General features: G+C 45.1%; 7 protein-coding genes across 10 annotated transcripts in view; 3 read left to right on the top strand and 4 right to left on the bottom strand.

Annotated features, from left to right (window-relative positions):
- The window catches only part of LOC113206768 (pupal cuticle protein 20-like), a 33,200-nt gene extending 31,919 nt beyond the window's left edge, over nucleotides 1–1,281 (top strand). The window contains exon 3 of the mRNA XM_026422999.2: nucleotides 276–1,281. Coding sequence (XP_026278784.1) covers nucleotides 276–657 — 382 coding nt within the window. The 3' untranslated portion in view covers nucleotides 658–1,281. The remainder of the gene's footprint in view (nucleotides 1–275) is intronic.
- Nucleotides 1,282–2,225: 944 nt separating this feature from the next.
- Nucleotides 2,226–5,687, bottom strand: LOC113206756 (pupal cuticle protein 20-like). The gene is made up of 3 exons (XM_026422982.2): nucleotides 5,615–5,687; nucleotides 3,098–3,441; nucleotides 2,226–2,924 (listed from the first exon to the last, which is right to left on the bottom strand). The coding sequence occupies exons 1-3, from the start codon at nucleotides 5,621–5,623 to the stop codon at nucleotides 2,591–2,593; spliced, it is 687 nt and encodes a 228-aa protein (XP_026278767.2). The 5' UTR covers nucleotides 5,624–5,687; the 3' UTR covers nucleotides 2,226–2,590.
- A 3,695-nt stretch (nucleotides 5,688–9,382) lies between these two features.
- LOC113206766 (phosphatidylserine decarboxylase proenzyme, mitochondrial) lies at nucleotides 9,383–13,558 on the bottom strand. Its single transcript, XM_026422996.2, has 7 exons — nucleotides 13,380–13,558; nucleotides 12,832–12,947; nucleotides 12,596–12,759; nucleotides 12,280–12,516; nucleotides 11,878–12,199; nucleotides 11,635–11,795; nucleotides 9,383–11,545 (listed from the first exon to the last, which is right to left on the bottom strand). Coding segments are annotated over exons 1-7 (1,233 nt in total). The 5' UTR covers nucleotides 13,382–13,558; the 3' UTR covers nucleotides 9,383–11,314.
- Nucleotides 13,559–13,794: 236 nt separating this feature from the next.
- LOC113206763 (uncharacterized) lies at nucleotides 13,795–17,063 on the top strand. Of its 2 annotated transcripts, none has more exons than XM_026422991.2 (5): nucleotides 13,795–13,934; nucleotides 14,086–14,321; nucleotides 14,409–14,616; nucleotides 14,697–14,934; nucleotides 15,014–17,063. In XM_026422991.2, the coding sequence occupies exons 2-5, from the start codon at nucleotides 14,099–14,101 to the stop codon at nucleotides 15,179–15,181; spliced, it is 837 nt and encodes a 278-aa protein (XP_026278776.1). In that variant the 5' UTR covers nucleotides 13,795–13,934; nucleotides 14,086–14,098; the 3' UTR covers nucleotides 15,182–17,063. The 2 variants fall into 2 exon arrangements, with proteins under 2 accessions (XP_026278776.1, XP_026278777.1); XM_026422992.2 differs by having other exon boundaries at nucleotides 13,866–14,017.
- Nucleotides 16,391–19,598, bottom strand: LOC113206760 (tubulin epsilon chain-like). 2 transcript variants are annotated; one of them, XM_026422987.2, is made up of 10 exons: nucleotides 19,370–19,598; nucleotides 19,086–19,291; nucleotides 18,873–18,988; nucleotides 18,591–18,779; nucleotides 18,335–18,455; nucleotides 18,122–18,252; nucleotides 17,906–18,040; nucleotides 17,686–17,820; nucleotides 17,409–17,583; nucleotides 16,391–17,300 (listed from the first exon to the last, which is right to left on the bottom strand). In XM_026422987.2, exons 1-10 carry the CDS (start codon nucleotides 19,392–19,394, stop codon nucleotides 17,154–17,156), a joined length of 1,380 nt encoding a protein of 459 aa, XP_026278772.1. In that variant the 5' UTR covers nucleotides 19,395–19,598; the 3' UTR covers nucleotides 16,391–17,153. The 2 variants fall into 2 exon arrangements, with proteins under 2 accessions (XP_026278772.1, XP_026278773.1); XM_026422988.2 differs by lacking the exon at nucleotides 19,370–19,598 and having other exon boundaries at nucleotides 18,873–19,005; nucleotides 19,086–19,226.
- A 28-nt stretch (nucleotides 19,599–19,626) lies between these two features.
- LOC113206764 (cytochrome c oxidase assembly factor 5) lies at nucleotides 19,627–20,542 on the top strand. Its single transcript, XM_026422993.2, has 4 exons — nucleotides 19,627–19,788; nucleotides 19,942–20,064; nucleotides 20,161–20,256; nucleotides 20,401–20,542. Exons 2-4 carry the CDS (start codon nucleotides 19,948–19,950, stop codon nucleotides 20,440–20,442), a joined length of 255 nt encoding a protein of 84 aa, XP_026278778.1. The 5' UTR covers nucleotides 19,627–19,788; nucleotides 19,942–19,947; the 3' UTR covers nucleotides 20,443–20,542.
- A 128-nt stretch (nucleotides 20,543–20,670) lies between these two features.
- LOC113206761 (inhibitor of growth protein 1) lies at nucleotides 20,671–23,547 on the bottom strand. Of its 2 annotated transcripts, none has more exons than XM_026422990.2 (4): nucleotides 23,188–23,547; nucleotides 22,690–22,896; nucleotides 22,355–22,605; nucleotides 20,671–22,270 (listed from the first exon to the last, which is right to left on the bottom strand). In XM_026422990.2, exons 1-4 carry the CDS (start codon nucleotides 23,321–23,323, stop codon nucleotides 21,872–21,874), a joined length of 993 nt encoding a protein of 330 aa, XP_026278775.1. In that variant the 5' UTR covers nucleotides 23,324–23,547; the 3' UTR covers nucleotides 20,671–21,871. The 2 variants fall into 2 exon arrangements, with proteins under 2 accessions (XP_026278775.1, XP_026278774.1); XM_026422989.2 differs by having other exon boundaries at nucleotides 22,690–22,908; nucleotides 23,188–23,546.
- Nucleotides 23,548–24,664: the final 1,117 nt, after the last annotated feature.

Genomic DNA, 24,664 nt, shown 5'->3' with positions numbered 1-24,664 from the left:
AGGCTATTACTGGCCACACTCCTGTTGCTGTCTGTGTGCGGGAGATGAATGTACACGATCAGCTGACCGCCGGGGCGTGGCGGGGCGTGGCAGGGCGGGGCGTGGCAGGGCGGGGCGCGGCGGTCCAGTCCGGGACGGGCTTGTTAGCGGCGCGCTCACCTAGTTAGCCTAGGCATTAGAACTGACGGGCCCCCCGCTGTGTGCGCCTGTTGTATCCAGCGGGTGTGTGTGTCAACGTTTGGGAGCTGGTCTTGAACACCCGTCTTCTGTTGCAGCTACGAGACGGACAACGGCATCCAGGCGGAGGAGCGCGGCAGCCTCAAGCCCGACGGCGGCGAGGGTATCCAGAGCGCGGAGGGCTCCTTCTCGTTCACGGCGCCCGACGACGGCCAGCGCTACTCGGTGCAGTACACGGCCGACGAGCGGGGCTTCCTCGCGTACGGCGCCCACCTGCCCACGCCGCCGCCCATCCCTGAGGCCATCCAGCGGGCGCTGGAGCAGAACGCCGCCGACGAGGCCAACGGCGTCGTGGACGACGGCAGCTACAACGGCATCGGGGCCAACGGCGGCGGCGGTGGCTACCCCTCCGGACCGGCCGGCGGCAACGGCGGCTACCCCTCCGGGCGCCCCGGCGGCAACGGCGGCTACCAGTACTGAGCGGCCCTCTGCGCCGCGCCGCCCCCGGCCCGCCGCGGTGGGAACTGGAGCGACTGCGAAGGCCAAGGCTCCAGGTTCAAGTCCGGGAGGCGCCGGCGTGATAGGCACCACTTCTCGTCCGTCTAGTTTTATGTTCTGCCCCGGCGATGACGATGAACCGAAGTGGATGGCTATCGGCCGGCCGAGTATGAGAAATATGGCCATCCTGCGCCGCGGCGGCGTCTCCCTTCCGCCCTCCTTTCAGCCTCCCTCCTCGGCGCGGCGGCAACATCGCGTCCGCGGCAGCTTTATTTTGTTCTTAAATTGCAATCAAAATGATGATTCGATCGAACGAATGTGAATCGCGCGTCAGACGCGCGATCGCGGATCTCAACGAAGAGTTACCATGTGTAGAGTCTGTCCTTAGCCTAAGTCATTTACGTGTTTTACATTGTCAGAGTTTTATACACCGCGCTTGTTTCCCTTTCATCGGGTAAATCTTATTGTACATTTCATCGCCTGTAAATACTCGATCGCGGGTTTCGGTGCGGGTCTGATAGTGTTATATTTTATTCGTTTGTTACCTGACAAGAGAGTTACCAGCCTTCGAATAAGAGCTCAATAAAGACATAATTTTTGTAAGAACCTGTCGCATTTCCCCAAACCTTTCCCACTCACACCACTATCTATACAGCTCGACAAAACGAAACGTGACCTGTGTGTACACGTGAACCCGACAATGCCGAAGCGAACATGCTGACAATACACCACGAAACTGGACGTGAAAAATATCAATACAAAAGCCCAATCTGGCTCGGAAAAAGGTCGGACGCCACCCCAGATTCATTCGAGACTGACCAATCATCTGCACTACAAGTAAAGGAGTGACCAAATACGATCCAAATAGAGCGATTTTGTGAATCAAATTTGACGACTCTTGGGAGAGCGATATTTATTACATCGCTCGTTTGAAGTATCTTTTCGCAACATTTTTGGTTACGAATAAGATTCATTTTGAGTCATTTTCGCAAACGTTGCTCGTCTAGAGTCGTTTCTGCGACAGTTTCTATACGTCGCTCTATTCGGGAAAGAAAGGTCACTCTACGTTTTACAGTGTGGCTGTTTTGCGGAGTCTTGACGAGCAGCTGCGCACCGGAAGACTATGATCTGACAGGATCTGATGACAAGTTGAAAATTTGAACACAATCGAATAAGTCAGCTAGACAGACAGCGTTTCGTCGGTTAAGTCCTTCATCATATGAGCCCATGTTCCCGGGAACTTGGAAATAGTGTGGTGTCAGTCAGGCGTGCGGAAAGGATAAGTGTGCTCGAAGGAAGGAGTCGCGATCACCGGAGGCAGGCAGTGGGGGCCGCGGAGCGGAGCCGAGCAAATAAGTGGCCGGGTTGAGGTTGGGCCGCAGGTTGGCCGCAGGCGGCAGGCCGCACCGTACCGCAGCATACGGCGGCGCCTCTCAAAGACCCTCCTTGTCGTTCTGCAGTATTACAACTAACTAATGGCAGGAGTGTGCTCTCGCAGAGGTCGCCGACGACGAGTCACCGGTGTAAATTAAGACATGACGAGCGGATAATTTATCGGTGGCTCATTTTAATAACACACAACCGTATCGCCATCAAGGAAGGCGGCGTGACAGGGAAAGGAGGAGGAGGACGGGGTGTCCTCGCGCTGGCGCAGGACTCGTCTGCTGCGACCGCCCGCCGAGACCTCTTGAATGTTAGAAACAAAGTGCAGTGCGGTTGTCCGCGGCCGGCATACCGCGCATACCGGCGCGGGCACCATGTATGATGCAATGGGTGGGGAGAAAATGCACCACGACACCGCATATGTCTGTTTTATACAAAAACTGTTCAATTTTATTCAGCGTATTGAACGTTTGGTTTCAATAAATTAGTTGGTTGCCGGCGGCCGGGTGCCGCCGCCGGGTCGCCGCCGTCCTCAGTACCGGTAGCCGGCGTCGCCGCCGCCGCTCGGACCCCCGCTGGGGTACCCCGCGGCGCCGCCGTCGTCACCCTGGAAGCCGCCACCGGCGGCCTCCTCGGCGGCGTTCGCCTCCAGGGCCTTCTGGATGGCCTCGGGGATGGGCGGTGGCGTGGGGAGGTGGGCCCCCTTGGGCACGAAGCCGTTCTCGTCGGCAGTGTACGAGAGCTCGATGCGCTGGCCGTCGGGCGCCGTGTACGAGAAGGAGCCGACCGCGCTCTGGATGCCTTCCTCGCCGCCGGGCTTCAGCTCGCCCTTCTCCTCCGCCTGGATGCCGTTCTCCGTCTCGTAGCTGCGACAGTACAAGTGACACATGCAGTAAAGCTAATGTGTATATTTGTTCTCTTATTTTATTTTATTTTATTTTATTTTTGATGAGTTGAAGACGGTAATTTTAGGGTTGTTAACCCACAATGTCACATGAGCCATAATGTGACACGCTTTTGGTTCCCAAGCCACACTCACCTGAACATGTAGGATCCGTCACCGTTGTTCACGTTCTCCAGCTTGATGATGGCGATGGGCTTCTGGCCGCCAGCGCCACCACCGCCGCCACCGCCCCCAGCGCCTCCAGCGCCTCCAGCACCTCCAGCGCCGCCGCCGATGCCACCGGCGAGGTTGGCGCCGCCGCCGCTACCGCCGCCGCCGCCGCCACCACCTCTTGAGGGCGGCAGGTAGCTGTTGGGGGGCGGCAGGGGGGCGGCCAGGTTGGCGCCGCCGGCCGACTGCGCGCTGGCGGGCGGCAAGTAGGTCTGGTCCAGGCGCGCGGGGGCGGCGCACGCGCAGCCCACTAGCGCGACCACTGCGAGCTGGAACACAACGCGGAGCAGGGATTCGAACCCGTGACATTTATGACCGCTCGACACACTAAGAGCAGAGCGGCTGCGGCCGCCACTATCCGGAGCGGTGCGGGTCGCCCGTCGTCGCGAAGTACCGTGTTCTCACCTTGAGGGCAAAGTGTGGCGCAAAGAGAGTGAGGGGAAGAGTGCCCCGTCCATGTCCACCGCCGCGTGGTATGCGGCGGGGGGGACTGTCACTCGCGGGTGGCGGCGCGGTGGTCCGGCGCTCGCTCGGCACCCATTTGCCCCATCCATTCCCTACAAGGCCCTCCTGCCGATCAGAGAGCGCGCGCGCGCCTCGCGCCCCGCCGGACAGGTCTCCGGGAGGCGATGAGCCCGGCCCGAACGTCCAGCGCCGAGGCCGACGCGCGGTCAATAAATTGAAAGAACGCGACGTCCTCTCTTAACTGGAGTGTTCGGGGCAAGGCCGTATGACGGCGGCATGCATCCCCGGTGCGATATAGGGCATCGAAACGATATCGGCAAGACGCATCGACAAGGCGAAACGAGTCGACGACGACGACGACGCCGTCATCATAATCGCCATCGTTCTGACGTGGTATCGCGACAGTTACTTTGCCGTACACGAGTAAGTGATGGGATCGCCGGTCGGATCGCCGCGCGCGCGTTTATTTGTGGAGTGCACGCCGCGTCGACACGGGCCAGTGACAGCCCGCCTCTCACCGGCCGTCCCGCCCCGTGCCGTCCCGTCTGCTGGGGGCTGTTCTGCTCTGCAGCGATGCGGCTGTTGTGGCGGTTATCGGTGTCGCCCAGCAGCAGTGCGATCGCGTCGAGTGCAGCTGGGCATCACATCCTCTCGCGCACAATAAAAGCGAAGGGGGTTTCATCGAAAATGTATAGCGCATTTAATCTGAGTGGAGGCAGAAATGAAAACTCGGAGTGTAACGGGGGGAAGCGTTCCAGCTCATCGCGCCGCGTCAGGAGCCTTGACTGCGGCGAGCCCCGTGCCGGGTAGGCGACCCATCGTGCAGCTGCGGTAGGCGGCCCAGGCCGGGGGGCGGGCATGGGGCGGGTAGCGGTACGGAATGCGTTCAGTGAGGAGCGGGGGAAAGGATTGAGGGGGAGACAGCGTCCCTACTCAATGGATTTTATGAAGCACTGTGTGTGTCATATTTACACTGATTTAGTGCCAATAAGCTTGCACTGTATATAATGCTTACAAACCAAATTCTTTGAAACGTTGTGAAGGATTCTCATTATGCATATTTCCAAGAATTTGTTAGTGTATTGCAAAGCATTTCTTTGCTATCTCATGAAAATCCTTACAAACATTTGATTTTGCAGTAAGAACTCATTGTTCGAAAGCATACCATGAATTAGTCCGCAATACAATGGTAGAAAATTCTCCGTATCAGTCTAAACGGCAAGAGACAATGTATGACCATTCCAAATGCAAGATGCGTCTGTGTGCAACTCTTGATGATGCAATTTCTAAGCTTGTCTAGTGTCAAACTCGTCACTACAGTTGGAATTTACAAAAAAAGTTCGCAGTAGGGGATAATTGTCACAACTTAGGCTTCCAAACTGCACCTTGCGAAGATTTGGACATAGCACAAATAGCAATTGCTATAGACATATATTGTCCCTTGCCCTAGCCATTTAGAGTGACGAGGCAAAGAAGTTAGTGCGCCACCATAAACCTGTTCTTTGCAAGCATTAAAAAGAAAAGATTGGTTCATAACTCTAATCCAAAGTACCAACGAACACGGGTTGTGTAACGTCAACTAATGTCACTGATTTCATATTGACTTGAAACTGGCGCTCACTTTTGATTTTCAATACACAAATTTTGAATCTTAAGTGAGTAAGGTAAGGTAAACGTAAGGGTGACACAATCACCCAGCCAGCGCACTGTAAAAACAAAGGGGCTGTGTCTGCACACCGCTTAAGAGGTGCCAATTAATTTTTGAGGGTGCGAGTCGTTTATTGCCTACTTTCAGGACCTATTTTGCACGTTGCCACTGTATCCTTTAAGTCGGGAGGGCGCGCACACACACACGCACTCACACACTGCCACTCGGATGCAGACGTTCTTCTTGCCTATCGGAGGCTTACGCACTGATGGGGTGAAGAGGAGATCTTCACCATCTTCGAGAGTCGCACGACGACACCAAAAACTTACCAACTTCATGGTCCTGGAAGAAGAAGTGCCGTGGATGATGAGATAGATGATACTGGTATCATCCCGCCTGCTGCTGCCTTTAAATAGCAACATGTGCGCTTGGCTGCACAGACCCCCTCTCCTCCCCCGGCCCGGCCCGCGGGGCCCCCGGCCTTCCCTCCAGGTGACTGCTCCTCAGGGCTCCTAGACACACAGACACCCGCACAGGGTCCCGCTCCTGTGCGACATCGGACTCTCACAAAAATAAACAAAACGGTGCTCTTCCTGCATCCTTATATGAAAGTCATCACACTTCTCTATACATTTTCATCGGAAACAATGAAATTCCTATAAAATCCAGTCTGCGTGATCCTCTATATGTCCTCGCATTCCGATCACATGTTTTCGTCGCCTCTTGCCTCCCCCTGGCACACATTCCACCTAGTAAGTAGTCAAAACCGGCGCTGCCGTCCCTTATGGCAGCTCCCAAATCAATCATCGTCGTCCAGCTGGCAGAGGTTGGCGGGATTGGGGGTTGAGGATCCACAAAGCTCACTTTTCTGTTGCACGGTTTAGACTGGCTACTGTTGTCACTTGTTGGATACGTTCTAGTGGGTTTTCGAGGCCCCTGATTGGGTAATTTTCAACTAGAACCTATCCAATAAATGACAATCATCGCCAGTCTGATCAGTGCACGTCATACCTGAAACGAGAGACTCTCTGGACGTGCGCCGGCACCACAACCTCTTATGACCCCCTTGCCCCCTCACGACTTTTTTTTACTCTAATCGTATTGCTTCTGGTCGGTAAATCTGACGGTGGATCCAATGCCAATGACGGCAGCCGCTTGACCGTTCCCTTGACCGTACTAGAAACGGACCATTTTGCCCCTTACGCCTCGAAGAGGCCTATAACCCATCCATGCGGTAAAGTGGCACAGTGACCACGAAAGGGTTTTCTACCACGATATGTTTCGTATTGAAAAAAGGGAAAACGACGTCCGATAAAGTAACGGTGTCGAACGGTGCACTGTAAAATAAAAAATATAATTTTTTACCATGAGTGCAGCGCAGTGTGTAAAGTACAGCCCCGCGGGGGGAAATTACCGCGGAACAAGGATGAATGAAAAGGCCCCGTAGCGGCGCCTCTCCTACCCCACCCCTCCCTTCACCACCTCTTCCTCCGCCCCGCCCTCTGATTGACTCGCTATTTTCACGGGCGCGCGGGCGGGGCGGGTTCAAGATCAAACACCATCAACGCTCAGCAAGGTTCAAGACAAACGCGGCGGGCGGGCTCCGCCAAGTGACAATAACGATTTCGTCGTATGACGTATTGCGGCATCCGCCACCGCCATACCAACTCGTACTTTTTTCGGACAGTGGCGCGCAGTGGCGCTGCCTTTTTCCTCGGGGTTTTTAGACGCAATATACGGTAGCTTGGTGCCTGCGAGACTCGGGGTAGGCCATCCCACAGTACTCGCATGCACTGCAGGCACTGTGTTGCCTACCTATCAGGCGCTCCGACAGCTTGCAGAGGCTGAACTATAGGCAGGTTCGATGGGGGGCTGACGAGCAAAAGGAGTGCAAGCGTCAGGGGTTGCCACACGCGCGTGCAAGCAATGTGTACCACATAATAGTCTTCGGGCATCGCTGCGGGAAGGATGGGGAGGGGGTTCAACAAGCCGTTCTCCAAACCGATGGCTGCTTTTAAAGCTCGGCCTCCCCGCGACATCCCCCTCGTGCGTGCGCAACACATCCTCGCCGGGCTGCGGCTCCTCCTCCGGGTGCGCACGCCGCACACCGACTTGTTATATGATTATGAGTGGGACATAAACGTCGGTTCGATTTCAAGATCGCAGCAAGGGGAAAGGAGTGGAGGGGGGGGGGGTGCTCTAAGCCTATGGTATCTGGCCTGCGCCACGTCACGCAGCGCCGCCGCCGTCTCACCTCGACGAGACTCGCGGCCAAAACGCAGCCGCCGCCACGCCGCCGCCGCCGCCCGACCAACAACCCTCTCGTATCAGGCCGCCGGGGGTCGGCGGGTCGGATCGGGTCGTTGAGGAATAGGGGTCGGCCCGGGACAAGGCCGCCGCAGGCCACGCTCATCGGTATGAGCAGAGCGGGCAGAGCGGCGCCGTGTTTACCTCAGCTCGCTTTGCTTTTCCTCCATGTCGTGTGATCTCTTGCTGCTGCTGCTGCTGCTGCTGCTGCTCCCGTCACCCGCGGTCAGCGCCGCGCCGGCCGTCGACGCTGAGAAATGATACACTGCCTCCGGGATGAAAAGCAGTAGTCGGGAAAGACGGGGTTGGGGAGGGTGGGCACTGGGAGGGTGAGTCGCCCCCGTTGGCACACAGTTGCGTGTTATGCATTCTCAAGGTACGAAATGGACTAGTCTTTTTGAGAAAGTAATCTGCTCGATTTCTAATACCGGAGCAGGTCGGCGGGAGGATGATATAGCTCGGTTCCCGAAGGGTGTCATGGCTCACTCCTTCTCAGAGAAAAAGTAAGGCGGCGCGCCACCGTCCCGTCAACGCCAGCCTGGTTGTACGCACACAAATCGATGGTAATGTAGTGGGTTATCTCTTCAACCTCACCAGAGCGCACAACGCACAACTTTGTGGCTGCATGGCGAAAACAAATCCATCGCATCTCCACGCACCGACGTCACTACGTGACCACATCTGCACTGCTCTCCCTGTGTGCCACTTTGCTGGACGGAGCAGGTGTCCACGGGTGCCTCGGGCGGGCGGCGGGCGGGAGGACCCGGGCCAGCATGGGGGCGCCCAGGGTCACGGTTGGTCACGGACCGTGTGGGTGGCCCGGGCTGGCCGGCTGGGGGGCCAAGTGTCACTGGGAGCCGCAGCAGTGCAAACAGTGCGGCCGAGGGCCAAGGACTTCCCTACAGCAGGACGGCTCCTTCGCCCCGTCCGCCTTCCCCTCCTGCCGTTGTGACAGGCGCCGCGGAAATGACGGCCGGGGAAGGCAAGGCGTCCGGACCGCTGCGCGTCATCAGGAGCTGGTTCATCCGAGCCCCAGACTCAGACTCCCCCCGCCGCCCGCGCGCCCCAGACCGTCTCATCCCGTCCCTCGCGAAACCACATGTCGGGCCGAGCACTCACTCCGCGCCGCGCCACGCCACCCGGTGACCGTGGCTCGCTACCGTCTAATAGACGTTATGTGGCCAGCGCGGCCCGGCGGGGCCCCGGCCGGACAGCCCTGGAGACCCTGGGGGACCACGGAGTGGGGACCCTCTCGGCCGGCTCCGGGTCCTCCAACGCGACGGCGCGACACGCGGTTCCGAAGTAACTGTCTTAAATTTCAGAAAATGGAGTTCGCCGTATCGCACCCGCACCGCAAGGTTCGGGTGTTTGGTTGGTTCACGAAGGGAAGCGCCACGTCGACGTCCGATTAGCTGTCCAGCAACGCAGTTTGCCGCTGAGTGCATTTCTTGTGAAGGTCGTAACAGTAATGGGATTGATCAGGCGCGGATTAAGGGGGGGGCTCTAGAGAGACGCCTGAAAGGTAGGCAATTTACTCCACAAAACCCCGGAATGCAGGCAACCGACAGTGCACCCCCCCCCCCCAGCCGAACGGGGGCATGCCACGGTCAGAAGAGGTAAGGCGTCGCGTTTAGAAACATGTCCGCACTACAGCGTGACGGACTGAAAACCTATGGGAAGCGCTAGGCGCGGGATCAAGTACCCTGAACACGGAGAAATTTTGACACACCTGAAGAAGTGTTAAGTGTTGGGCTTTGTCATGGGGTGAGAAATTTCATAGAAGCACGCCATTGAGAGGAATGAGGCCCTGCACAATTCAGGCTTTTATTTTGGCAAGGGGTTGACACAGAATATCAATGACCAATTGCAACTACCGTCTTAGTCGAAGCGCCACCTAGACGCACACCTCAGCTTCTTAAGATGTTTTGGGTATGACAACCACTGAAAAATTATGAGTTATTAAAAAAATAGACGCTTCAACACCTCTTTCTGTAAAATACTGATCAGAATAAAACTCAAACAAGGGTCATGGAAAAGTTAAAACATTAAACTTTAGGAGCTGTCGTTTTTTTCTTTGAAAATCCATTCCTCCTGAGAACAGTTGTGTGCAGATGCAAAAAAGTAAAGATAGACAATTACATGCGAATAAGTCAACATAGTCTCTGAGATACACAAATACATAGTAGCAAACACAGGAAAAAAGCCAAAGCATCAACTACAGTAAGCAATCATGAGACCAGTTATAATCTATTAACATCCAGCTGGTAAAGATAATAATAAGCACAACAGATAGGTGCTTTACAGCATTTTTATGTAGAACCAGCTGATTTAATTCATGAATAAGGCTGGCCACAATAAGATTTTCACCAACAAAACAAACAGTGATGTAATGTTAAGGTCCATGACTTTTTCACAGTAAATTTCTTAACAGGGTTTGTAATGAATACAGAGATGAATACCTATCTAAAACCAGTGTAAGCCACAGTGTAATGTAACCAGTTGTGAAAATTCTTGGCATGAATAACAATGATAGACAAAAAATATACATGTATAAATGCACTTCATTTTCAGAAAAGGCATATATGAAGTTAATTAACATCTTCATTAAAATTATCAGGTACCACACAACTATTTAAGTTGAAATGAGCAAATGGGCATTTGTCTATTCTTGACTTTAAATACTAGTCAAGTTATAGAAACTCATGCCTTGGTCAGCAAGCACAGACATTGCAAGTTCCACAGCACTTAATGTGCTTCAGACAATGACAAAGTAAAATATATTAGTAAGAAATGTTCCATAATAGTCTTTTCAAAATTACACAACTTTTCTGATCTGTTCAAGAAATGACTGTAAATTCAGTACACACTGTTGAATGAAATGATCTACTTTTCAGACATTGAAAAGTTAAAACTACTGTATTTGAAATTGGTTGATTAGTGATATCACAATACATTTCCAAAACTTAAGAACGTAAGGAAATGTATAACATCACAGAATTGAGGTCACCTAAATGTACAATGTTACAGTCATACAACTACTTCACTCTCATAGGACAAGCAATGAGATCAATCCATCTCAAAATGATAAAAAACAGAGGTATCAGATCATTGCCTGATTTCAATAGCAATATAAAATAAAACTAACCAGACCAGCATACTTATATCAATCACAAAGTACTGTTACTTTTGAACACAATGTACAAAACCTTATACATTTTAAATTACTACCTCAGCCTTAACTGACTTCTAAAGTTCATGTTCTGACAAATATATCTACAATGATGATGCATGTATGGCTAATAAAATTTTCACCAAGTCACCAAAAAAGGTAAACCTGCACCAATGGTACAGTAAAAGCCGTTCATAACATGGCCTCTAATTGTGCCGATTTCCCAACGTCATACTGGGAAAATGTTAAATGCATTTCCCCCCTAATGCCGATTTGCAACGCTAAAGTTGCAGTGTAGCTTTGCGCCATTGGGATTATGTTATATACGGGAGCGCTATAAGCGGCGTTTACTGTATTCAATTGGCTGATTTAAATTACACATACATATTCTGCAAAGACATAAGTATAATACACCAAATGATATCTATGTGTTTCATTTGCTTCCAATCAAAATCAAACTGCTGACTGTTGGCTGAGTCTTGTAAAAATGGACTGAAAGAGCAAGCAAATGAAACACGAAGACTAGTATGAATTAATTGATCTAGGAGATAGTTCACTTCGAAAGTTTACTGAGGGCAGAGCCCACTTCAATTTTTTGACCTTTTTCTAGGTCAAACATAAAATCTTTAGGAGCTTCAAACAGTAGCACAATAGTAGAACCTAACCTAAACTCTCCAAACAGTTCACCTTTCTTGAAAGGAATACCCTTCTCAGGAGAACCTAAGAATGCATCACGCTGAAGTGGCTGCCCTCTAGGCCATTTGGGCATGTTTGTATGTAGGCTCTGGAAGTTAAAAAAAAAAAGAAAATTAAACAGTAATACAAATTGAACTGACATTATCCATTCACCTTAGTTTAGAGCAGAAAATTTACCTCATCACAAATAACACGAATGTTCCCAACATTAGTAGCTCCAACTGCACCAAAAGAAAAAAATCCATGCTTCCAAGAGCCAACATAGACAGCCCTTTCGTTTAATGAAAATAAATCAGGAATCCACTTAGCAATTCGAGGACTTACACTAAGTAAATCACCTACAGATTGAAAAAATAAATGTTAAGATAATAACAACAAAGAAAACATGGAGGGCAACCAACATTCCTGTGATTTACTTGCCTTGAAAATGACGTCGGAAGTTCACAGTCCACTGAGCTGGAGAGTGGAAACGATGATAATCACCAGGGGCAAGGTATACAACACATTGATACAAATCTGTGTCTTTGTTTTGCAGTAGCTGTTTTTTATATTCATTCCAATCAACCTTGGTTGGATCATAAGTCACCTTGGCATCACCTCCAGAATTTTGAAAGTCCTTTGTCCTGCGCCATGTTGGCTCACCAAGAAAAGCAGGGATAGAATATTTGATTCCTTTCACTTGGTCAACATGACAGCCATCTACACGCCCAAAATTCAAGATCCGCCCATCAGCAGGAGATATCTGTACAAATAAGATAGCAATATAGAAACTGGTAAATTGACAGAGGACAAAGCCAAGTAACAATTAGAATGTTGACTTACAATGCTTCTTATTGGATCAATGGGTCGGGCATTTTCTTTCAATTGACGGCAGAAAAAATCAGAGAGCGATGGATAACAGTACAGATCCTCAACTTCAGCCTCATGAATTTTGCACCCAAACATGTCTGCATAAAAACCATACACCCATGGTCTAATCAAGCGCGGTAGTTCCAAATTGGTCAGCCAACCCCAAGCCCGAGAAGAAGCTCGTAGTGGAATCATGCGATAGCATGTGACCTTTATAAATAAAGGAGATAGGCAGTCAGTTATTCATTATTTAACACAGCTACATCAATATTAGGATACTAAATTATACCTCCCACTTCTTGGCAACTTGATTCTCTGGTTGGGACCTTTGTCTCCACTGAAAGGCAGCGACCACCAATACAAGACCAAAGGCCCCAATACGAAGAGGACGCCAGTTTGAAATGTAACGTTGAAACCTCTGCCATCGTCCCACCAATGGTTCTGTGCTTGTACCTGATAAAAGAATGTGGAATATTAAATGCACAATGAAAAAAAAAGAACATTTTAGAATTATTATAAAATTACCATATGAGGCAGTAGGGTAACAAACATCATCTCTGAGTTGAGGTGTTGTGTTGAAAGTTTTCTGCCCAGTAAGAAGAAAACATTGAGGAACTGTGCATCGTATAGTGTGAATTACCCTGAAAAATAGAACATGCCAAATACATTATATATTTTTTTAATAGTAGAATATTTTTTTAATCATCTTTACAAGTGAAATAAATGTTTCATGTTTTTCTCTCCCACAGTTTATCGCATAATGTTAAAAAAATAATATGCCTCTTTGGCAAACAATGAAGGTTTAACAGGCCCAGCAAGTAATATATGCCCCAAGCAGAAAGGTTATAGAGTGGAAGAATGCTGCTACCAGCATTGTTTGAGCGAAAATAAAAAGCATGGATGAATACACATCAACGAAGCAATCTTGGAGAAACGACCTCATGTGACTTAACAATAAAAATATCATTCTTTTTAATCAGAATTTCGGAGGGACAAGAGTCGACTAGCCTGCAACACGCGAAGAATAAAGCAGAGCTGATAGAAAACTATGCCCGAACTGGCAGCATACGTACATTCTCAGAGCAGAACGGAAATGGATATAATGGAAACTTTAGAAGTATTTGTCTGCTGTGAGATAACAGTGAACTGTTTGCAAGTTAGGGGGTCTTCGTTCTTTCTTTCTTAGAAACAGTAGGAGCACAGCCCATCCACCACCCCCTGCCCCTGCCTTGCCTGCACCTCCACCCCCGCTAGGCTGCGCTAGGCCTGCTGTTCCGCCCCCCTTCCCCTTTCCACTATCTTCTACCTGCCCCTCCCTTCGCTATTTCTTTCCGTACCAACCAAACAAGATAAATCCCTAACATCTTAAGTTGATTTATAGAGTACCACTTGTGCTTTAAAGTGCAATAAGTATCAAATATATCATTTCAGCATTGTATATTTCATAGAAGCTTGACCAAGTATTATTTTATATGTATCGGTGAAATTAAACATTATTAGAACTGTTGTCATCATTGCCTTGGTTGCCATGACACCAAACCAATAGAGAAATAAACAATTATAGATGTAGGAGTTTACATCTGGGACAATAATTTGAAGTTACAGTAATGTTTTTCCACATCTTATAGGTAATCATTTAAAGTATGATACTTATCTTTCCACAGCTAGTGCTGCTGAGTACCATCTATTTCATTTTAGAGCTTACATAGGGGTTTGTATGACTGATCTTAGCTATTGGTTAAGTATTTTTCAACATGAAAATCTATATTTTCTTCACAGCTTCGCACCTGTAATGGGAGTAATATCGGATTTGCCGACCACAGACCCAAGAATTGGCCATCCACATAAACTTACTTCCCCATTTTCATGGGTGTGCAGTAATGTCATTGGTTACCTGGCACCTGCTCTCTTGCCGCCCCTCCATATCGGTCTTTTCTATTACTTCTGGCATCAATACTCTCGTCATGTGGACAAACGGTACTGCACATGTTCATGCTGGGATACTGTATTTAAAGGTACGAGACAGCTGTTTTCACTTTCCCATTTTCCCAAAATTTAACTTTAATTTTGTTGGTTTTTGGCAAATTGTATTACTGTTTTAGGCACCTACGAATCGGGCATTGCATCATACAAACATCTTTATTTTAATGCTACTGGGAATACGTTGAAGATTTGGTGCCTCACAGTTGGTGCTGTAATATTGCTTTATGAATGTGTGAGGCAATTGACTTTCCTTGGATTACGCTGCCGTTTAAGATTCTCAATGACTCTTCTTTTTCTGTCATCATTGTTTTCCCACTATTATTCATGGTAGGTTTATCCTAGTTTTGTTATTATGTATTTACAAATACATTTAATTTTACATATTTTATTGTTGATTTAAATTTTAGGTGGGTCTTTGTGAATTACTGGAATGATGAATTTTATTCTCAATGGAATCATCAACTCTTTTTTACAATAACTGAGGTGGTGTCAACAGCATTTGTTATGAGATTGGCTGACAGCAGAGTGAAAGTGACACCAAGTACAATTTTATGTATTGTTGGAATTGCTCTTGTTCATGTTCTTACAAGTGGTACAGATCAATTTGTCCTGAATGTGGTTAGAGGGGAGGGCTATATGCATCAGGTATGATGACTCCAATTTTGTAATGTATAGTGTATTAATGTTCATAACTCTAGTATAAGTTTTGTATTTGTCTTTTCAGGTCATGCGTGACGTCAGCCTTATGATTCCTGACCTATTGCACATCTCACTTCCCGTAATTGAGCTTGCCCGTGCTCAAAAAATTCGGCTAGACAAGGACATGCGAAAAAATATGTGTATCTTGGTATGTATTGTAGTATGTGGTTTTGTTGTTAGCTCATTACTGTGAAGTATACATACCTCAAAATAGGTGACTAGAATTTAACATGTAACCAATTGCTGGCTAGTCATGTGTTTGGTTGTGTTACAATGCAGAACTGTTTTTGTCTCAAGGCTGAGTTTTCAATGTGCCTGCAAACTGTCATTATGTCAAAGTTGTACTTACCAAACTGTATGTACCAATCCTTTTGGAATTCTATGTGACAAATTTGGCAGTAATGTGTGATGTGATTTTTCAGTTCAGCAGAGAAATGTTCGGTATGTTATCCCACTTCCCACAAAACTAACCATATAAGTTTATATTTTGTAGGAGAAAGTTTTAGGCTTCCATAAATGCTTCCTAGAAAACTAATTGAAGTGTGATACAAGTTTCACAGAATAGACATTATGTTCTCTGTTAATGAAGAATGGCCTCCTACAGTTGTTATATGTTTGTTTGAACTTACAATTCTATAAAATTACATACTCAAACTTTAGCTGTAGCAGAATTTGTTAGTTGGTTACATATTTAGCAGCTATTTCCCATTCTTACTGATTAAAGTCTGTTGGAATCCTCCTAAGTCGTACAAAAAGAAAAGAGGACATTTTGTCTGAGAACTTTCATGTTCCCTCATTATTGTGGTGGGATTTTGTTTTGATGAATACGTAATTTCATTGATATGTTTTGTACCTAATGGATGTTACAGTATTTCACCTGTATTCATTTTGTTCAACTTAAAGACTGTAATTTGTTTCATCTAATATTTCAAAAATCATTAGATGTGTATTGCTTTTATGTTCATGTTACAGTTATGAGCCAGTTTTATTGTTTGTAATGCTTGCCGTTTTGAGTTATTCAGTTATTTTGTTATCTGTTTATTGTGAAAACTGTAATTTGATAGGATCAAATATACTAAATAGAGTTGTGTTCAGTGACTGTGACTTCATGCCAACTGCCTTATGTTGGGTGTATATCACAAAGATCTTCCGTTGTACATTAGTTGTTATTTAATTTTATGTAGAAAAATTAGTCTGGAGTGTCAATGTTACCAAATACTATTCAATGTAATCATCACCTGTACTTGTTTCTTTTTAAAATTGTTACAGTAATTGTACCATGGGTAGATCGGAATTTCGTCAAATACCTTTCTCATTGTTGAAAGAAATTATCATACTTTTCTTCTCTTCACTGTGCCATCATATTTGTTGCTGTGAAATGATTGTTAAATTATTATCCATGTTAAAACGCAACAAAAAATTTATTGAATATACTGTACATGTTTTTTACTTTGTTGTCTGAATGCCAAGCTGGAAACTTGATTCTACAGATTGTTATGGACGTTGAGCTGCTCTTCCAAGTATCTGCTCTCTAAATGTGGACTACAAATCCAATTTTTGAGAGCTTTGTCTTCTTTTGTGATGGTATAAGGTTTAAGAACAGCACAGCATCAGCATGTGATATCAGAAGATGATGGACCATTTGTTTAGTTATTATTACTTAAATTTTTTTAAAAGAATGTATATTTGTTAGATGTATTTTATTGTCAGACTGACTATGTGTAGAATTTATCACCGTAGTGCCACAAAAACTCTTAAAGTTAGGCCAAAGTATTATTGGTTAAATTATGAGTTGTGATTGATAAATAATTCTCAATTAACTGAAAGATCTGTTGAAATTATGCAAATAAGATGTGTGGTTTTTGTTTTTATATTTTGAAATTAAGATAACAAAACAGTGTTTTGGACAATTAGTTCATGTGAAATTGAAATTTATTTTAAAATGTCAATGTGTTTTTAACTGTAAATGAACTTGTTGTCAGTTAGTTTGAAAGCAAAGGACTAATATCCAGTAGACTATAAAATTAGCAGTGTGTATTGTTAAATTGAGTATTAAAATTGAGAATTTAATCCAATTTTTGAATTGTTCAAGCAAAGCCCTTTTCCTAACACATCTATAAATTTTATATCTTGAGTAGTTCTTGATGTTTGCAATTATGCACTGTCTATACAACTTGCAAGCGATCTAACACTGCATTTTGCGTGGTAGTAAGATGCTGATAGTGACTTGTGCAGTCTAGTAGAGATTGTCTACTCAAAACAAATTCTGAGTTGGAAAATCCATCTACTTGAAGGTAGTGATGAATATGAGCCTGCAAGCAGAGAAGTGAAATATCCAAATTGCAAATTTTTCCATAAGCCTACAACATTCCAAATAACTGCAGTGCAAAATAGTAGTATACATATAATTTACAGCTTACTTTTCGCCGGTAGAGACGATCAAATTGACCTCCAATATGAGAGAAAAATCCCCCCATTGAGGTAGAATTAAGAAGGCTGAGATGAGCAGCTGGATGTCCTGTAGGTGCCACACTGCATAAACCCACCTTTATTGCATCTTGGTTCCATGGAATAAATTTGCCTTTATTTTGCAACCTGTGATATTAAGACATAGAGATATGAATAACCAAGTCACAAAACTAATTTTGTTGGAAAGAAGTTCATGCAGTACCTACAAACATACTGTTTTTCACTAACCTGGACACATTATAACGAAGGTCTGACAGAGTGACATTTCCACGACTGAGTAGAGTAGCACCAAGCAATGTACCAGCCAATGGGTCTATTTTGAGAAGCTGGTGATCTCTTGCCCAAGGCTCAACTTGCTTCGGTCTAGGATAGACAACAAATTAAATTAGGGCTGCAGACAATTACTAGTTTGTTACATATTAAAAAACCTAAGGAAAGGTCAACTCACACAGGAAGTATTTGAGATGAGGAAAAGCCTAAAGGTGTCAGACCACATGATAAAAAATTTAGTTTTGGATAAGGTACCATATTAGTGCTTAATTCACTCATGTCAACGTTTAAGCTCCCAGGGAAACGAGATCCACTGGAAAAAAAATTGTTTAGTTCGACTAGAAACTTGAGAACTAAGAATAACAAAATAGTAAGGTGAAAAAGTGGTAATAACCTAGTAAAGTTCAGAAGCATATTTACAATGACACTGTTCATATCTTCATAAGGACTGGACGCTGCCACAGCTTTGGCTGATTCATTTGACTCTTTCCTATTCTGCAGATATGCACATATATCTAGCAGAGACTGAAAATGTGATAGATATTTTGAATTAAACAGGACAAAAACTTGACTTTACAGGCACTTCTCTTAACAAATATTCTTGAACCTTATTATCAGCGGGTAATACACATGTTGCATATTCTAGTAAGATATTTGTGGCTAAGACAACATTATACGGGGCTGTGACAACATCTTCATGGCCAGAAGGGTAAACACATGTCACGAATCTGTAAGAAAGGAATAAACATTATTAGTGAAACAAATATGAAAGCAGAGAGTGTAAAACTTAGCTCTGGAAATTTTGCTATATTTATACTTTTAAAAACTAGGAAAGTAAAAAAAAAAAAAATAATTAAAAATACCTTTCAACATCAGGAAAATAGTCGGACAAAAGTTTCAAAGTGGCTGTTCCTAAGCCAGATCCAGTTCCTCCTCCAACAGAAAACATTAGGAGAAAACCATGTAGGTGATCACAGCGTTCAACTGCTCTTCTAATAACTTCTACAATGCGGGATTCATAAGAACTTCCATGAGTATGGTGTCCTTCAGCCCTGAAGATAAAATTTAAGATCCATGAAAATATAGTACTGATAAACTCAATTCCTACTTAGATTTAAGGAAAGCACTTATTTCTATTACCACACCAATTATTTCCTGAGCCAGGATAATTTGTAAGAAGAAGTGTTTCATCAAATAGCTTTCGAAGAGGACCTCTACGAAAACGAGCAACCACACTATCCTCCATATCAATTAAAACAGCCTACAAACACAAAGATCCTACATGTTATCTAAGATGTACATTTACAATAGTAATTTGAGTCAATTCAAACCTTTCCAAATACAAAAGGTATACTCACTCTAGCTTTGACCTTAGCACTTTCCAAATCGTGGAGTGTTTTGTAACTTGCACCTGTAACATCCGATGGACTCCAGAAAAAGCTGTGGAAAGCATCATTGTATCGAGATCGTTGCTGTTGAGTGATTGGTTTTGAAGTGGCTATGCCATGCTCTTGCAAAGCTAGAGGCCAGAATGCTCCACCTATTTGATTCCCACACTGACCGACTGCAAAAAATATTTATTATATTTTAACTAAGTTCATAGACGTAATAAAAGCAATGAATTTGAGCTAACACAACATACCTTGAACAGTGATGAACTCACTCATGTTTGCATGTTCAAAGAATGAGATACGAGGACCGCATTAAAACTTTACACCGGGAGTGAAGATTAAATTGCATGTTCAGCCCCCGAAAATTTCTAAATTGACACTTTTAACAAACCAAACAAACAGCCCACAAAATAGTTGTTGTTTTTTTCCTTGTTTCTTCGTTCCTTCCGGCAATCTGTCTGTCTGTCTGTCTGTCTGTCTGTACGGAACCAACCGGCTGTGGTGCAAATAAACACGACAGCACTGTAAGGGCCAATAAAGCTTGCCTACTGCTTTGTTTAGATAGATGTCGATGTCATTCGGTTCTATACTGAAGAATTAGGTTCTTGCTTTTTATATTCCCTTGATCATTTTGACAGATCAGTGACAGATCTATCTTTCAGATTTTCAGGTATTTTACTTTCAGTGCTTGTCATTCGAAGTTTTGGCACTAATCCATATCCTCTAACCCTCACTGCTTGAATTTCATGACTGGATCTTAGTTTGCTCACTTAATCCTGATCTACTGAACATATTTAGTTATTTTAACAATCACATGTTCCAGGAGGCAATGACGGAAACGTCGCATCGTGGTGAGGAGGGATGGGAGCTAGCTGACAAGTCTACTTGTGGAGGTCTTCGAGCAGACTTAAAGATTTGTCTTTTAGAAAGTGATTGTTGTAGAAAGGTAAGCCAAGCAGTAATAAACACTCTTAATAGTTTCAGCAAGCTAAGGAATAATGAAACGTCTGACCTTTGATTCTGCTGAAAATTCTCATTTCAGGAAAAATTAACTCCCCGTCAATGTTTGGATCAACGCAAAGCACCTCCTGAATGCTACCATTTATTTGAATATTTTGTTGCATGTAAGAAATCTATGGTAAGTTATAGCTTGGTTCCATTTTCAAAGTGACTGCGAATCCAGCTGAAATAAAATGTTTTTGATATTGTCAATTTGATCAACCAGATTGATGTTTGCAACTATTCCTAGATCGTAATCTCCAGTCATTCTCTTTTGTTTCAGATTGACCCTAGATCTAGATTTCGGGGGCCTAAAGGATATTAGGTGTGTAGAATTCTCAGGTATTTTTCCGAATATTAGGTAACTGCAATAAACTATACATTTCTCTCTTCTGTCATACGGTATTAAAACTTGAAATGAAGAATTGTTGTCTATTTATACTTGAGAATCATTTTGTATCCTCTTACAACTTCCAAATGTCATGTACAGTAACTGCTACTCTTCATTTTGAAAGCTCCGAGCTTTGGTTTAATTCAGTATTTAAAAACGGAAAATGGTTGCCCTAATGTTTCAATTTTATTTCATAGATATGTTCACAGCCGATGGTTACAGGTTTAAAGACCTTGAACAAGGAGATCTCCTTGCCTCCAAGACGAATGCACCTCACAGCGCTGTGCTGCTTCACATTCTAGACAGAATTCTAACAATAGATTAATTAAGGAATGATTTGCTGAATTGAATTACCGTTATTGTGTACACTTGATGCATGAACAATTCTTAGTCAGAAACATCTTATTGATCTCAATGCCATGCATTTATGTTGTGTGCTCAAAGGCTACATCAGCAATTTGAACTTAAATTGTTCTGAAATTTAATGCACAAATTGCATAATAATGATCATTATAGGAGATAATGGTGGTTTCAACTTGGGCCTGGAAGTGGACTGTTTCTGCACAAGTAGACACTACAGTTTCAACCACTGAGTGCTCTGATATATATGAAAAGGTACAAATACAGCTCAATTCATTAGAACAGCATTCAATGTTTCAGGATAGTAACAAGCCCTGAAAATGGCAGCATGTAAGCAAGCTTGTCTTCCCAATGTAATATCTAGAATCTAGGCATTGAAATCGAGAGTGCAGTTTTAAACTATTAATTCCTCAAATTAGCAAAAATACACTTCTATAACCTAAGTAATGATACTGACCAGATGAGATAGAGTAATCTATAAAGGTCGCAGAAAAGATAAAATATTTATAAAATAAATTTAATATACAGAATTGTGAACTGATTGCACATAATCAGAAGACACAAAGCACATACATAAAACAGTAAAGTGTTTAAATAGTATCTCACTTTAGAAATACACAATACATTTCTATTGATACATTTCATAAACAAAAATTAAAAAAATAACATTTTGTACGTCTGCAGGATAAAAGAAAACTGAACAGTCAGGATACATTCTTCACGTAGGGTGATCACATCAATGATTGAAATCGGCTTTCCTCACACAATACTTTTAAAAATTTCTTAAGTTTGAAAGGAAGAAAAAACAAGACAACCTAATTAATCTTTTATAATAGAAGATTTAAGAAACTTGTACACAGAACATTAGATGCGCAATTAAAATAATTAGCAGTATCTGATCACATTCAGCATCAAGTTTGTACACAGACATTTATAATGTCAAAATAAAATAACAGAAGAAAACATGTTCTACATTATGTGCAAATTAAATAAAATCTTAATTTTATGACTTTTCTTCCTTTTCCTTATTATACCTCTCCAATTCCTTCAAGAACTGTGCTTTAGGTTTCATAATACTAGGCCTGTCTCCACGGCATTTGGGACAGAACCACTTCCCTTTAGGTTTAGTGGATAGAGCCACACAACCAAAGTGAAACCATTCAATCGGGCAGAGATCATTGTCACAAAGAATCATTTCACCAAAAGATATCTGATCACAAAGGCAATATGTAGGTTCATCAGGGTCTATGGCCAGCTCATCATCACGAGGAGGAGTCTGATCCTGGACTGCTTGTGATGAAGACTGTGTAGCAGCTGATGATGAGCCTCTTGATTTCCTCTTCTTTTTCTTGCCAGCACCTGCAGCAGCTTTCTTCCCAGTGGATGTGTTGCTTACAGAGGACTAAAACAAAGCAGAACCAAAAAAGACATTTAATAACCTGTAAATATTTAAGAAAATATTTAGATAGTAAAATAAATAATTTACCCGTACGGGGGCTGCCTCTCGTCTGGGTGGCAATTCTGGTGTGGCAGTAACATCTGGTGAATTGTTGGCAGTGTCGCCTTGAGATGTTGCACCCACAGCATCTGTTCTTGTTCTTCTAGATCTCTTTGAAGAACGTTCTCCTCCAGCACCGCTTGAACCAGTGCCATTGTCAGTACGAGTACCACCTGAATTTGCACCTGAATTGGATGTATCTTTTCCAGTATCATTGGATTCCTGCTCTTTACCGTAGTCTAAATGGGACAAGTCATACAAAGAATGAGATACATTGGAAAGAAATCATCACAGAAGTAGCATTGTAACCATATATTCCTTACCCAAATTACGAAGGTCAATATCCATTTGTCGGACCTTGTTATCAATATGCTCTTGAAGTTGACTCATAATGTGCAGCTTTTCATCTCCTACTTCTTGAGCTGCAATAAGTTCCTTCTGAGCCCGAAGAAGTGCCCGCCTCCATTGAGCTGAGTCCTCAACAGAGTTTCGAACCGCTTCAAGTTGATTCGCCAATCTCCGCATAAACGCTGATACAAATGCTGAAATTACAATTTAGCAAATGAAGTGCGCAAGTGTAGGCAAAATAAATGAGGGCTTGCAAGATAGTGCCACTGACTTAGTGTCAATAATTGAATTAGTAAACTCTAGTAACATACGAATAAAATATCAAGTGAAATTGAAAGCCCCCGCAAAAAAATATGAGTGCTACACGCGCAGTACTAGACTGAAGATCGTAGAATAAGTTTGTTGACGGAAACCGTTGAATTGTTGACAGTATAACCTACTGTGAAAACTCGATTTATCTAACATGCACTTACATTGGTATTCCACATCTAGCTCTCGCATACGGGAAAGGTGTCTTTGCAATTCGTCGGGGAGGTTTTCCGTACAATCCAGGTAGTTTTCGACATAAGTTGCCGAGTATAACGCTTCCACAGCTGCTTGGTTCAACATCTTGACGAACTCTAAACTGCCAGCATGAAAACCGAAATGTGCTGCTGTTCGTTCACAAAGCTCATAAACTGGGTTCAATCCAACATTCCAGCCAGAGCATAATAGTGAAAACAATCACAAATTTGTTTCATTGAGGGCAAAATAGGCTTCCACAACACAACCCAAATAATGACCGACGCACAAATTCGACATTTCAAGCAACACTCAACTGTTCAACGCAGTTGATTTTTGTTTTTCATTTTGTTTTTCTTACAAAAATAATGCCAACCTATGAAATCGAAATTTTCTGGGTTCGGGTGTTAACGGTGACGGTGATGTGTTTCTCATGATGTCATACGAATAAAACAGACATTTCATTTTGGCAGTCAATTTCCATGAGGTTTGTTTGTTTTTTAATCTCACGCAAAATAAACCTTACGTACCTTTTCAGTCATGATGGTGTGGTCGTCTGCGGAGACGAAAAAGGCGCGAATCCCTAAGTTCGCGCTTCTACAAGGCGCCGCTTTGCTTTGTCTAGTGTCGCTGTCGCTTGACTCTGTTTTGTTTCGCCGTTCGCTGACTGTGCGTCTGCGAGAGCTCTGTGTCTGTGCCGACCGTTTCCCTGTCGATTGAACTGTTCTCCCGACCAAACCATCATGACTTCAACCTCCTTTAACGTGGGCCTCAACGAGAACCGCAGTTCTAGCAAGTAAGTGCCTCGGTGCGGTTGCTAACGCGCATGTGAGCCGGCCCCGTGCCTGACCAGGGCATGTCCTGACATGTCGGTACCTAACCTTGCTCAAGAGGCCGGGGGGTTGCCGGCCCAGGAGGCCCCTGGCTCCACCCGCATCGCCGTCAGGCGCGGACAACTTAGGACTGCACTCCTTCGCCGTGTGATTTGCCCTTAGACGCGATACTCGCTCTTTACTTTTCCCGGCCGTCACGGCAACCCTCCGGGGCGACGGCCATATCTTCACCTTCCATTTTTATTTCCCCCCCTTCCTTCCTTTTCTCCTTAGGCGAGTGCAGCCGGTGTACGAAATCTCGCGATCTTGTGGGTACAGCTGTCAAAACTCACTCCTGAACAGCCACGAAATTCTCAATCTGCTCGGCACGGGTGTAGGGGAAGGGGGATGAAGAGCAACAGGCCAGCCGCGCGCCGCCACGCCCCGCTCCGGCTGGGCGGCTGGCGCAAACCAGATTTATCCAGCTGCAGAGTCCCGTGTGGCCTACCTTCGCGGCCAGCTGCGTCCGTGGGCTTCGTGGGCTTGTGCTTCTGGAGGCGGGCCGGGCCGCCGGCTGGGGGGCGACGCCCGGAACGCATCGCGGCGCCGCCCCGCCACCGCGGCCCCGCCTTGCCCC

The sequence above is a fragment of the Frankliniella occidentalis genome, unplaced genomic scaffold (genome assembly GCF_000697945.3).
Source record: "Frankliniella occidentalis isolate FOCC.00 unplaced genomic scaffold, Focc_3.1 Scaffold624, whole genome shotgun sequence".
NCBI lineage: Eukaryota > Metazoa > Arthropoda > Insecta > Thysanoptera > Thripidae > Frankliniella > Frankliniella occidentalis.
This window is presented reverse-complemented; position numbering and strand designations above follow the sequence as displayed.

What these genes read in the sequence shown, in the direction of transcription:
- LOC113206756 (XM_026422982.2), bottom strand. An exon ending in GACGGATCCTACATGTTCAG is followed by an intron (nt 2,925 to 3,097) that starts GTGAGTGTGGCT and finishes GTACTGTCGCAG; the next exon opens with CTACGAGACGGAGAACGGCA.
- LOC113206766 (XM_026422996.2), bottom strand. An exon ending in TTGATCCAATAAGAAGCATT is followed by an intron (nt 12,200 to 12,279) that starts GTAAGTCAACAT and finishes TTATTTGTACAG; the next exon opens with ATATCTCCTGCTGATGGGCG. An exon ending in CTTCCGACGTCATTTTCAAG is followed by an intron (nt 11,796 to 11,877) that starts GCAAGTAAATCA and finishes TTCAATCTGTAG; the next exon opens with GTGATTTACTTAGTGTAAGT.
- LOC113206763 (XM_026422991.2), top strand. Translation starts at nt 14,099, where the DNA reads ATGGGAGTAATATCGGATTTGCCGACCACAGACCCAAGAATTGGCCAT. An exon ending in CTGGGATACTGTATTTAAAG is followed by an intron (nt 14,322 to 14,408) that starts GTACGAGACAGC and finishes TTACTGTTTTAG; the next exon opens with GCACCTACGAATCGGGCATT. An exon ending in TTTTCCCACTATTATTCATG is followed by an intron (nt 14,617 to 14,696) that starts GTAGGTTTATCC and finishes TTTAAATTTTAG; the next exon opens with GTGGGTCTTTGTGAATTACT.
- LOC113206760 (XM_026422987.2), bottom strand. Translation starts at nt 19,394, where the DNA reads ATGAGTGAGTTCATCACTGTTCAAG. An exon ending in GTGCTAAGGTCAAAGCTAGA is followed by an intron (nt 18,989 to 19,085) that starts GTGAGTATACCT and finishes TTGTGTTTGTAG; the next exon opens with GCTGTTTTAATTGATATGGA. An exon ending in ATCGTCTCTACCGGCGAAAA is followed by an intron (nt 17,301 to 17,408) that starts GTAAGCTGTAAA and finishes CTCTGCTTGCAG; the next exon opens with GCTCATATTCATCACTACCT.
- LOC113206764 (XM_026422993.2), top strand. Translation starts at nt 19,948, where the DNA reads ATGACGGAAACGTCGCATCGTGGTGAGGAGGGATGGGAGCTAGCTGAC. An exon ending in AAAGTGATTGTTGTAGAAAG is followed by an intron (nt 20,065 to 20,160) that starts GTAAGCCAAGCA and finishes TTCTCATTTCAG; the next exon opens with GAAAAATTAACTCCCCGTCA. An exon ending in TTGCATGTAAGAAATCTATG is followed by an intron (nt 20,257 to 20,400) that starts GTAAGTTATAGC and finishes CTTTTGTTTCAG; the next exon opens with ATTGACCCTAGATCTAGATT.
- LOC113206761 (XM_026422989.2), bottom strand. Translation starts at nt 23,323, where the DNA reads ATGTTGAACCAAGCAGCTGTGGAAGCGTTATACTCGGCAACTTATGTC. An exon ending in GCTAGATGTGGAATACCAAT is followed by an intron (nt 22,909 to 23,187) that starts GTAAGTGCATGT and finishes TTGTAATTTCAG; the next exon opens with CATTTGTATCAGCGTTTATG. An exon ending in TATTGACCTTCGTAATTTGG is followed by an intron (nt 22,606 to 22,689) that starts GTAAGGAATATA and finishes TGTCCCATTTAG; the next exon opens with ACTACGGTAAAGAGCAGGAA.